This window comes from Gossypium hirsutum, chromosome D11 (genome assembly GCF_007990345.1).
Source record: "Gossypium hirsutum isolate 1008001.06 chromosome D11, Gossypium_hirsutum_v2.1, whole genome shotgun sequence".
Lineage (NCBI taxonomy): Eukaryota > Viridiplantae > Streptophyta > Magnoliopsida > Malvales > Malvaceae > Gossypium > Gossypium hirsutum.
This window is the reverse complement of record NC_053447.1, coordinates 25,280,825-25,293,657: the sequence shown is the minus strand read 5'-3', so window position 1 is coordinate 25,293,657 and position 12,833 is coordinate 25,280,825. Positions and strand designations below refer to the sequence as shown.

At 32.8% G+C, this 12,833-nt stretch overlaps 1 protein-coding gene across 1 annotated transcript; it reads left to right on the top strand.

Annotated features, from left to right (window-relative positions):
* Positions 1-5,154: 5,154 nt before the first annotated feature.
* LOC107913236 (nicotinate phosphoribosyltransferase 2) lies at positions 5,155-11,241 on the top strand. The gene is made up of 15 exons (XM_016841759.2): positions 5,155-5,639; positions 6,027-6,174; positions 6,285-6,404; positions 6,523-6,657; positions 6,739-6,800; positions 7,021-7,096; positions 7,892-7,993; positions 8,440-8,556; positions 8,664-8,722; positions 9,274-9,448; positions 9,568-9,702; positions 9,805-9,903; positions 10,398-10,506; positions 10,744-10,856; positions 10,974-11,241. Exons 1-15 carry the CDS (start codon positions 5,488-5,490, stop codon positions 11,049-11,051), a joined length of 1,680 nt encoding a protein of 559 aa, XP_016697248.1. The 5' UTR covers positions 5,155-5,487; the 3' UTR covers positions 11,052-11,241.
* Positions 11,242-12,833: the final 1,592 nt, after the last annotated feature.

Here is a 12,833-nt window from a genome sequence, read left to right as displayed (position 1 = left end):
CTGATTTTCTGGGCATGCGTATTTTAACTAGTTTGATGGTCTTTCTAAATATTCTTGGATTCTGTGTTCTTCAATCTGCATTAATTATGATCTTCATCTTTCTAGCCAGAAGAAACTTGAAAATGAAATGTCATCTTTTTATGTAAACATTGGGATCTTAAATTCCTGATAAGGGTGAAGCTGGAACCATGGCTTATCTATGCTAAAAGATCATTCTGAAGAAGATGACGATAAATACTATGACAATGACAATGACAGACAATTTTCTCTTTTCTATAATAGCAAAACGTAAAGGAAAAACAAAATTAAAGAACTAAATTGAAATATATGAGATGGAATAAAATAATAATAATAATAATAATAATTAGTTTATCCATTGAGCATTAATCTCAAAAGTAGTATCAATGACAATGACGAGCCAGGGTTACCTGGTAAGAGAATAAGATAAGGAAAGTGACTGCCCAGGTTTCCCTCGACCACGAACATGAGAATTAGATGCTTCTTAACGTTTACATCAATTTCCTTGTCTATTTTATGTTTGCCAGCTTTGCTCGGACTTGCTGTCTGGAAACTTTCTTTTACGTCAGTGGGAGTTTTTGTAACACAAGTTCAAAGCGGCATTGACTATTCATATTATGATATAGCAAATGATTAGAGTTAATTTATTAGTTTTTTTTTTTTGGTTCAAAGAAAGAGATAATATGTTAGTATATTCCAAAGTATTTTTGCATTGGTACAATGGGAAGTTCATATTTATTAAACCTTTTTTCAAGCATATGCAATTTATATTTACTAAAGTATACGCTTCTTCAGGAAGGAAACAAATGAGAGAATTCATCCAAGGTTAAAACATGGTTTTTGTAGATGTTGTGCACCACTCTTTATCTCCTGTGTCAAAAACCAACTGTCCTTCATTTATCCGTAAGTTTAAGAACCACAAGTCACTTTCATTAGAAAGATCATTGTTAATGGGATAAGGCCTCCCATGAGTAAGATGATCTTTCTGATCTAGGCAATTTTACTAAAGCAAGACCAGCTATATGGACTGATGCAATTATTCTACATGAAGTGGTCCATTTTTTCGAAGGGAAAAATAGACGGAGCGGGACCTATGATTATTAGATTGGACTTAAAGAAAGTTTAAGATAAATTTGAATTGACATTCATTGGTAAAGTCTTTCGATATTTCTAGTTTCTATAGAAATGAATTTATTTTTTTATGAATTGTGTTTCATACAATCCCTTTTCTTGTTCATGTCAGTAATCGTGGATGAAGATAAACTCCAAAGTTTTACCCCTTCACATGGAATAAGACATGACCCTTGTCCCCGTATACTTTCATCCTATGCATTGAGTTCTCCAAATCATACAGGAATATCAGGCAAAAAAGTGGAAACGTATTAGAACTTATAACAGAGGACCAACTATATCGCACCTCTTTTTTTTGTAGATGGCGTGTTTTTATTCTCCAGGACTAATAGAAACTCAATTGCTGCAATTGAAAGGTCTTAGAGAAGTTCATCGAGGAATTAGGGCAGAGTGTAAGCCTCAGTAAGTCTCGAATATTGTTTTCACTTGCTAATGAAGAATAAAGAATTTTGGCGATTAATAGACTGAACATCGGACCAGCGGATGAGATTGCCAAGTACCTTTATCGTTTCAATCCACACAAAAAGAATCAACAAAAGGGGTAATGACTTCATAGTTGACAAAATTCTGGCCAAGCTGTTCTTTTAGAAAGCCAAATTGTGTTCCCTACTGGCCAAGTGATCTTGATCCAATTCACCATGATAGTCCTTACAACCTATTTCATATAGCTTGCATCTCTTATGGTGGGAGATGATCACTAAACCTAAGAAGCAAGGAGGTTTTGGAGTTAGAGAAGCCAAGTTTAGAAACCAAGCACAAATCACTAAACTCGACTAGAGACTTTAGAAAGAAAATGACAAACTTTGGGCCAAGATCCTTCTATTTATGTATGTCAAAGAACTGTCAAAACTTGAAAAGTGTAAAAAATGTCTCCATAACTTGGAGTGACATATGAAAAATTAGCCTTTTTCTTGAGGAAGGGATCAAATGGATTGTGTGTAATAGTGAACATTTGTTAATTTTTGAATGGATAATTGGATGGCCTAAGTCCTCCCAAAACTTTCGTGGAAGACCATATGACGCTTAAGGAAAAGTCTTAACCTCCCTGAAGCGATCCTCCAAAGCTTCTACCACACCTCTATAACTATTCGTTACAATGTGCGATATGGCTTTTTTGGAATTTCTCAAGCTCATATGAATTCACACTCGATATAATTTAGCAAATTGCAGCAAATAAACCTATGGAAAATCAGAACAAACAAGATGAAAACTGTAGTTGGATCTAGAAACAGAAACTACCTTCTAGGCTTGTGCTTTTCATAATGGAATGTTGCCATAAAACCCTTCCCACTAGATTCTTATTGAAACATCGAGGTATAAATTTGTAGGACCCAAAGTGAAAGCACTGGACATTTCATAAAGAATGCATAATGACAAGAAACTAGCGAGTTACTTTGTTTCCAAGCGAATTGTAGCAAACTCAGACAACATAACTTGGAAGGACTGGTTAAAACTCAACATTACCGCTAACTCTTGTATCAAAAGCATAGGATACCCTATAAATTAGTTTTTACCTTCATGATGTGCGAAATTTGGTTGTTTAGAAATGCGGTGGTGTTCAAAGACAAGCATGTTGATAACATTACATCTATTCGAACAGTGGTGAAAACAGGTGAATTGTATTTCTTGTTGAACCTTTAAAAGAGAATGTTGCCACCTATAGCTGTTGGCGTTATATGGAAGGCCCAACTCATGGATGGCTCAAACTCAATATAGATGAATCTTTTGTCGAGGATCCCGAAAAGGTATGAGCTAGAGCAATTAGCAAAGACCATGATGGAGGTTGGATTGTTAGTTCCTATCGTCACATTTCTCTCAAGTGTGGAAACCAATTTATCCATTAATGTTGGATACCTTGAAAGCAAAGTTGATGCCACTTCTGTGATCAACTTTATGATTAATAAGAATGACATTAACAACTCTTCTTGTTGAGCTTCTACATTGTGTGCACACGTTAAGGAATAAGTGTGTCAATGCATTAGCACACATAAGAAGCAATTTTTCAATCCTTTAAGCGGAGGTTAACCTTTAACATTTTTAATCTTTTGTGTGTTTATCTAGATGTATTTTATAACATTCTTCTTTTTAAGGTTTAGACTAAAACTGAAAATGTTACGTCTAACAATATTTTAAGTTAATAAAAATTCTTTTCCTGACAAAAAAAATTATATGTTGTGCCAATAATACATTTATTTATAATTAAATTATGTCACAGAAACATTTTTTAAATATTTATAATGTTTCAATAGTTATAATTGAAAAATTACAAGCGATCCAAAAGTTATGTCACTTGTTATTAATTAAGAGTTGTGAGTATTCATAGTGATAAGTTATATTACTTAATTAATAACAAATAGTTATAATTATTCAAGTAAATCTCTATTAAATAATTATGTTTATGTGGTGCTCAAATCCAAGCAGGACAATCCAACCCGAATTCCGAACGTCACGTTAGCCCAAATCACCACAAAGCACACCAACCACCAAACACACCTCACACAATTATTCATGGAATATTTGATAACCTTAAGTCATGTTTCTGTTGCGCTACTCTGATCATCAAGTCATCAGCATAATTCGTAAATTGAATTTTTAACAAGTAAATATTCTAAAAGCTTCAATTGGACATTCATGTAGGTGATAGGATATTTAAAAGGTTATATTTGAAAGGATTTTAGAAATAATTTTATTTAAAAACAAATGATTAGATCTAAATCATAATATAGTAAATTGTTGAAAAAAACCATTTCATAAGATTGAAAATAATATAGTAGAGTAATACATATAAATCTTGTTTAGGAAGATTCGTTAAAACATCATACATCTCTTCATAAATCATCATCACTTAATTAGTTCATACTAAACTCATGATTAATTTCCAGATCACACATAAAACATATAACACTAACCTTAATAACCAATGGCTCTTCAACCTGCACTTACAAGTTAGTCGAACAATTACTCATACCATTCAATTATCTATTTGAAGCAGTAATAAAAGCTCCAAATCAAACCAATTAAAAGTATATAATGTCCAATTACAAACCATTAACAGTTCAAGGTCTAAAACTTCCTTTAGATTTGACAATCAAGTCCAATTGTTAACATTGTTAAATTTTTTGTCAATTTTGTTGATGTCACATTTTTAAATAAAAAATATGAATTTAACAAAATATTTTTAATAATGCTAATAGCTGAACCTGAATTTTGATATCTAAAAAGAATGACTAACCCAAAAATAAAAGTATATTGACTAAATTTTAAATTTACGAAGATTACAAGGACTTATGACATATTTTAACCTGGTATAAAAATATAAATATTTTTAATTATATAAATATGAGTATTTATTTAAATCATGCTTAGCTTCATACCTTACAGCTCTAATGTGTTAATATGTACTCTCATATATGAAATATATGTAATTTAATTAAGTTTTAATTAAGCATTATCTATTATTAAGTTTATATATAACATTGATTATTACAAAATATTTTCTTACTATAAAATAAATTTCAATTATTAAAAGGAAATTACACTATAATATTTTATAACAAATATATTTATGTTGGGTTTATTTTACAAAGAACAATGTAAAATATAAATTTATAAATATAAAATAAACTCAATTAAACAATAAAAAGATAAGAAAATCTTAGAGGTATATTTGCTTTATTAAAAATAGCTTTTATGAAATATTTTTAAAAAATTAGTAAATATTTTACATAAATTCATCCGAATGTATTAATTTTCTTAAAAAAATTATTTTTTAAAAATTATTTTTTAAAATTATTTTAAGTCAAACAAACCAAGAATAAAATTTAAGGAAATGACAAAATGGAATCAAAATCAGAATATATATAATAAAAAACAAGTGAATAAAAGGAAAAAGTGTGGGATGAAAAAGGGAAAGTAAAAATGATCTAACATAAGCCAATAAAAATATAAATGCAATAGATAGAACAGTGATGTTTTATACGGTCCACAAAAAGGCAGTGACGGTTCAAAACCATGAGGGAGGACCTAATTCCGGTTTGTACACGTCATGATTCTTTGAAGGTTGACTGCGCTAAGCCAACCCCCCTTAACACTCTCCGTGTTGCTATTTTCCAGTTTTGGATGGAATTCAATTTGAACTCCTAATTTCATTTTTCTAATTTTCCTTCTGAAGTACGAAAAAAAAAAGAGTACGAAATACGCTTCAATTTTGACGATCTCTCCAAATTTCTTTCTTGTTTTCCTGATCCATACGCTATGTTTTCCTCCACTATATAAAAGCAGACGGGTTTTGAACTGGGAAGTGAGAAGTTGGTAATAATAGGCCAGGAACGATTGAAAATGGAAGCGAAAACGAACGGACCGAGTGTGAATGCGGGTCGGGTTATGGACGGGCCGACGAATCCGATGGTCACTCCTCTTTTAACCGATCTTTATCAGTTCACCATGGCTTACGCTTATTGGAAAGCTGGCAAACACAACGACCGAGCCGTGTAACTTTCAAATTTTTCCCTTTTATACCTTTAATTTCATTCCGTTAAGAATAATTTTTATGTTTCTCTTTCATATCTAATCCGTTGTTTGGCTACTACGAAAATCGGATTGAAAATAGAGTTTTGATGATTCGTAGTTACTGTTTTCAGTAGAGTTCTTTTTCCTTCGAACTTCACTTTTTTTGAAGTTCAAGTTGTTACCGAAGAAAAAAACAAAAAGTTATTGGAAAATCAGGGCTTCCGATGTTCGAAAGTTAGTTATTTAACTAATAATCATTTGGTTACCTGTTAGTTTAAGAAATGAAAAATGAGAAATTACAAGTGTTTCCCAGTGTGAAAGATTGAATATTTCGAGCTTCGGATTAGCGTTTTATAATATGCTTTCAGGTTCGATCTATATTTTCGAAAGAATCCATTTGGTGGTGAATTTACAGTGTTTGCTGGTTTGGAAGAATGCATAAAGCTCATTGCTAATTTCGAGTTAACCGAGGAAGAGATTTCCTTCATCTGTGAAACCTTGCCTGGTTCATGTGAGGTAAGCTAACTACTTCGCAGATGATTCAAGTTATGATATTCTGGGTTCTGTTTGTTTTACTGTGCTTGTAATTGGATGTTTAACTTATTCATTGTTTCTGCAAACAACAGGAAGGCTTTGTCAAGTATCTAAGAAATATTGACTGTTCTGATGTTGAAGTTTATGCTATTTCGGAGGGAACAGTTGTTTTCCCAAAGGTGCCCCTGCTTCGAGTTGAAGGACCAGTTGCTGTGAGTGCTATCAAACTTTTTTTTTTTGCCACATCTGTTTGTCTTGAATTTGGTTCTGTTTTTTCAGCTCCTTTGTTTTCATCTTATTTTTTCTTGATTCGTGAATTTTTGTTTTTAGGTGGTTCAATTGTTGGAGACTCCAGTTCTGAATCTTGTAAATTTTGCGTCCTTGGTGGCTACAAATGCGGCTAGACACAGACTTGTTGCTGGAAAATCTAAAATGTTGCTTGAGTTCGGGCTTCGACGAGCTCAGGTTGATGAGTTTTTTCTTTTTTATTTTCTTATTGTCAATGTTAATAATTGAGTTTCATTCTGTCAGACATTTTAATTGCAGGGACCTGATGGCGCTATTTCAGCATCAAAGTATTGTTATATTGGAGGCTTTGATGCTACAAGGTGGTTTTCTAAAATATTCATATCCTGTTCGACACTGCTTTTATGGCTTCCTATATCATGTTATTCAACTGGATGGAAATGCAGTTAATTTGTCCTCAGCTTTATCGTGAAGCTATTCAGACAATGCTTATGGTTCTTCTCTATTCTTCACTAATGTAGATTCTTTATCTAAGCTAATGTTTGTATTGCTTGTTTCTGTTTTATGCTGTGTCTTGGCCAGCAATGTTGCTGCTGGGAGGTTATTCGGGATACCTCTTCGTGGGACACATTCCCATGCTTTTGTTAGCTCATTTATGGTCAGTAATTTTTTTTCTGGAAACTTTCAAGCTCTATAGCAATTATCGTAAGACTTTATTATATATTTTCTGCATGTACTTCAGTTCATATCTATATGGTAGACTATAACCTTGTATGTTGCAGCAGTGTTCTTGGTCAGAAAGTATGTTTTGTTCCTGCTGAATCTCTCCCCTCATCCCTATATGTTCTCCTAAATCGGGAATCTTTGTATTTGACTGGATTTATTTTGAGGTCAAACTAGTTGATTGATAGCAAGCCTGATTAAATTTTACCTTTTTTGTTGATCCTGTTTGTTTTTGTTTATCACATTAATGGCACACTAATAAATATAACGTAATACTTTCATAAACATGTACGACATGAATGAGGTGACTGCCAGATACTTGATTTCAGTGGAAAATATTACTTCAATCCATATATAACTGTTTTTATAGAAGTATTTAACTTTTAATTTGACTATTAGAGTTATTAGTTTCTTTTAACATGCTTGAGTTTAACTTTACTATTGGCTCTCTTTGTTTTATATCTAAAATGGCTTTTCATTGACACTTCATTTTCTTAGTGATTCTCATCTCTTAGTGAATTGGTTCATGCTCCATAAATTTTAACGTGAAGAAACAAGCTTGGATTTCACACTAGCCTTCAAAATTGCTTACTATTTTCTATCAGTTTTCTGTATGCTGTTCTATCAACCTTTTTCTTATGTTATTTTCATGCATTGGATATTATGGATGGCTTCCTGGAACTTTTTTGTTTCTTTGAATTTATTAGGTTATTCAAATTTTAATTTGCAGAGCCCTGATGAGATCCTAGAGAGATCACTGCATAGGTCTGATGGTTCAAGTACTTGTGAGGACTTTGTCAGTCTTGTTCAGTCATGGTTAAGCAAAATACAGGTGTTCTGCATTGGCCATTTTCATTGTTGTCAACAATTATTTAATTTTTTTTTGTCTAGAAATATACTTTTGTCCAAATACATCAAACTGAAACCCACTGGTGCAACTTGTGCATGTTCATCAAACTCAGATATTAAAACTTGCATTTCTTCTCTTCCAAGAACCCCAATGGCCAAATGTTGCAATCTTAGATCCTAAAGATCACCATCACCCCATTTAAAAACAAAGTTTTACAATAGAAAGCTCAATGCATTATTGCAGGATTTTGTTCCATTTAGTTCTCAAAACCCATGTTAATCTAAATATATAGATTATGATATATAAGGAGTTTGGAAGAGAGAGACCAATGCTTTTTCCATCTATTCTCTTCTCTGCAATATTGCTACTAGTCGATTACTGAATGCTTCATCTACTTTTAACTTATTTAATTGGTGCATATTTTCTAGTGGGCAAAGGCACTTGGTAACACTGTTGGTGAGACCAATCAGAGTGAATTAGCAGCTTTCACCTCATATGCCTTGGCGTTTCCTAACAACTTCCTTGCTCTTGTAGATACATATGATGTAAGTACAACTTCCTTGAGTGTTAGCTTTAGAACAAGTTTGGGGAAGCCTATTTTATCATAACATATATCAGCACTAACATTGCAGTTGTGGCATCCGTTTTATAGGTAATGAGGAGTGGAGTCCCCAACTTTTGTGCAGTTGCTTTGGCACTTAATGACTTGGGGTATGTCTCAAAGGCTTATAGATATGGCAGTTCATTTTCTTATAAGAACGGTTTGTTGCATGCTCAAAACTGGGTTAAATGAATTCCTGTTGTTCCCTTTTGATTCTTTGTATGTACTTATATTCAATTCAGTAATTTGCTATCATCTTTCCAGTGGTTTTCAAAGGCGAATTTATGTTCACAAGCTGATTAATTGTATTAGTAACATTCTTAGTTTGAACTGAAAATGAATTAATGTATGATTAAGTCTTCATATTTCATATGGCTATACTTAAATTGAAATCGACGGCATATGAAGAAAGGCATGAAGTAACACCTTTATGTGCCATGCATCAGCTGATACTGCCCCTGCTTCTGCCTTCTTTTCCATTTTATGCAAATCATTATCAAAGGGTTTTTTATTGGGCTTCTCCATTTATCACAGATCATATAGGTTATAGGTCTTCTTTTTGTTTTCATAACATCTGACAGCATTACTGTGGATTTCATCTGTGCAAGTAAGTATTCGGTCGTGCTCAATTTCAGTGATAAGTTAAATATGTAAAATGCAGGTATAAATCAGTTGGCATTAGATTGGACTCTGGTGACCTAGCATACTTGTCTGGTGAAGCCCGAAAGATCTTTCAAATAATTGAAAAAGAATTTGGGCTGCCCGGTTTTGGAAAGACAAGCATTACTGCTAGTAATGATTTGAATGAGGAAACTCTTGACGCACTAAACAAGCAGGTTCTCAGTCTAACTAAAATTTCTTTGAATAATTTATTTGACTCTATCAGGTTGACAATGCCTCCTTGATTCATTCTTGAGCACATCTATTCATGAGAGATAACACTTTTTTTTCACAGGGTCATGAGGTGGATTGTTATGGAATAGGAACCTATTTGGTCACTTGCTATGCTCAAGCAGCTTTAGGTTGTGTTTTCAAGCTTGTTGAGATCAATAATCAGCCACGCATCAAACTTTCAGAGGATGTATCCAAGGTTTGACCTGGCAGCCAAGAAGTTTTAACAGCATGCTTCTTCATTATATAACACATTTCCTCTTTCTTTCTCTCATCTTTTTATTTACTTTTTAAATGCTAGGTCTCTATACCATGCAAAAAACGATGTTACAGGTTATATGGAAGGGAAGGATATTCGCTGGTAGATATAATGACAGGGGAAAATGAACCATGTCCAAAGGTAGTTCCCATTACTCTTGCTGTATAGACTCCAAAGTTTTTAGTTTTCAGTAATTAGCAACCAACATCATCTTCCTCTTTTTCCTTTTAAAAAAAATGCGGGGCATCATGAATGTGTATTTAAGAGCATCATAAATGCTTTAGATCTAATTTTAACTTAGCAACATAAGAATTCAGTCTAGAATGATACTATTATTTAATCTTTTAAACTTACATAAATGCTTAACTTTTTTGCATCTTTATATAGATACCAAAGTCTAGTACACCCACCAGTTCGTTTTGTACATGTAATCAATTATCTTATAGGTTACCCCGTCCTAAAATCCGCTGGTTCATTTTGATTTTGATATACATTAACTTGGAATTTTTATGATTCCTCTGTTATGCACCAACAACTAATAGCAGCATACACGGCAACAATATATAGACTTAACTTCATAGATGCTACAATGGTAAGGCTGATAGGCCTCATGTTTACCCTCTTCAAATTCGTAGGTGGGAGAACGTATTCTATGTCGCCACCCTTTTAATGAATCCAAAAGAGCATATGTAGTACCACAGCGCGTGGAAGAGCTTCTGAAGTGTTACTGGCCTGGGAAGTCAGGTAAAAGCTCAGAATATATGTAAAACTAAATCAGCAGCTACCATAAAGGAGCAGAACTGATAACCTTATTTTACTTAAGTGGTCTTCTTTATTCCTTAGTAACTTTCAATTTTTTAAGCAGTGTCTTTAATCTCAACTTTTTTGTAACTTGCTGTTGAACAGAAGAAAGGCTCATCAGTAATTTGTGCATCTTTTTCCATTTTTCTGACACAAGCTTTTCTTTTGCCCCTCCTGAAGGTAAAGTAAGAGAAGAGTTACCAGCTCTCAAGGATATTAGGGACCATTGCATCAAACAGCTTGAGCAAATGAGGCCTGATCACATTAGGAGATTAAACCCCACACCATACAAGGTATTGCAGCAGCCTAACCTCTTCTCCCCACTCTCCCCAACAACAAAAAGAAACTATTCTTTTAGTTCCTGTTAAACTTGTTAACATAAAATAAATGGTATATTTATCCATAAACAGGTGAGTGTAAGTGCAAAACTGTATGATTTCATCCATTTTCTATGGCTGAATGAGGCACCTGTTGGGGAGCTGCAGTGAGAATCCGAGACAAAGGAAAGAGGCGTTGAATAGTGTACAAATAATGATTTGAATGGAGTTTTGGAGGAACTTCTTAAACATAGATTTTCATGCATTAAATTATTGTCTTAAACCTTGATGACTAATAATAATCCGTTGTATTCTCACAATGCATAGTGAAATGAATCATTGCGTTTCTCTGCTTTGCAAATTCCGGCTGTCATGTCAGCGCTTTAGTTGTGCCTCGATCAATTCTTTTCTATTTGGCTTTGCGATTTGGGTTACGTGAAGAGTGATATTTTATAGATTTATTCAATTTCTTTGATTTGTTATTGCTATTTTGAACATTCCTATCATTTTGGTGCCTATATGGCTTTTACATACGCCTTAAATTTATTTGAACATGCTTGTTCTTGTCCAATGAATGTGGATGGTCAACGTAAAGGTTGTGGAGGGTTAATTTCTTTTTCAAAATTTAGAATAATTTTTCTCCATTTGACATTTTATATGTTTGATTCTGATAATATATTCTTTAGAATAAGGTTTTGGTAGAGGAAGAAAATTGATGCACTCATTGACCAGATTTTATTATGTGTTTTGTGCCATTTTATCATGTGTTTAAGACCCAATTTTACTACATGTGCTTATGGCATTTGAGTTATTTTATCTTCGTTATTTATTCTGCAGTGTATGTGAATGTGCAGTGTTTTATTACACAAAATAATATTCTTTTTGGTCTCGCCGTCAAGCCGCCTTTATAGATGCATTTTTGTGGAACTTTTGCTCAAACTAAGTGACGTATATTGGTGGGGAATGGGGATGTTGTTGTATGGGATATTGAGCATGACACGGTTTCATATTGGTGTGATACGGTTAGAGAAGCAATGTATGGGCCTTTAAGGGTTTCTATTATTTGACGCCGGGGCTTACATTTGATGATGGGTTATTGTATTGTTATGACAATGCAGCATGATTTTGATGTTCTCGAGGATTTAATTGGACTATGATATCATGAAAATACAAACGTGGATGAGGTAATAATGATAAGGAAAACAATGTAAAACCACTTCAAACGCAGGTGGCTGTGCAGAATGTAATAACGTGCTTGGTTCCCCCATAGCAATAATGGTGAAGATGGAAGTCGCTTTGTAAATCTTTAATTTTCCTACTTAACCAAAATTTTATTTTAATTTATTCTCTACTTTTTAATTTTATCTTGTATACTTTATTACTTCAATTGTATATATTGATGATATTGTTGAGTTGGTGTTACAAATTAATCGACACAAATTAAAGATTAATTACAACACTATGATAAAACAATTGTAGTCTATTTAATATTCTTAATATGATATATTTATATGTTTAAATTTAATTTTTCTCAAAATTTATTTTTTTTCATTTTGATATCGTACATATTTCATGTATTATTATTAATTAATTTCAAACCATACATTTCATTGTTTTTAAACATATTTTATATTTTAAATTCAGAATTTTTACATATATATATACATCTACATGTGATAGGATTTTGAATCTAAAATAAACAATTTCAAAAATTTAAGCCGATTTTTTTTGTGACAAGATAAAAAAAACTTCAATTACAAGCTAACAGTAGTATCTAGGTTGGATAACATAACTCGTCTGTTTGCAATTAATCATCAACCTACGAAGGGGCAACATGATATATTCTCGAGCCTATAAAAAAACATTTCATCAATCTAACTAAAATATCAACAGCTAAATTCACCTCTCTTAATACTTATTTAGAAAGTACTAGCATAATGAGATAAGTTGTCT

Excerpts from the sequence above, each read along its gene's own strand:
- LOC107913236 (XM_016841759.2), top strand. The coding sequence starts at position 5,488 with ATGGAAGCGAAAACGAACGGACCGAGTGTGAATGCGGGTCGGGTTATG. Across the intron at positions 5,640-6,026 it reads AAACACAACGACCGAGCCGT|GTTCGATCTATATTTTCGAA; the intron begins GTAACTTTCAAA and ends ATATGCTTTCAG. Across the intron at positions 10,857-10,973 it reads TAAACCCCACACCATACAAG|GTGAGTGTAAGTGCAAAACT; the intron begins GTATTGCAGCAG and ends ATCCATAAACAG.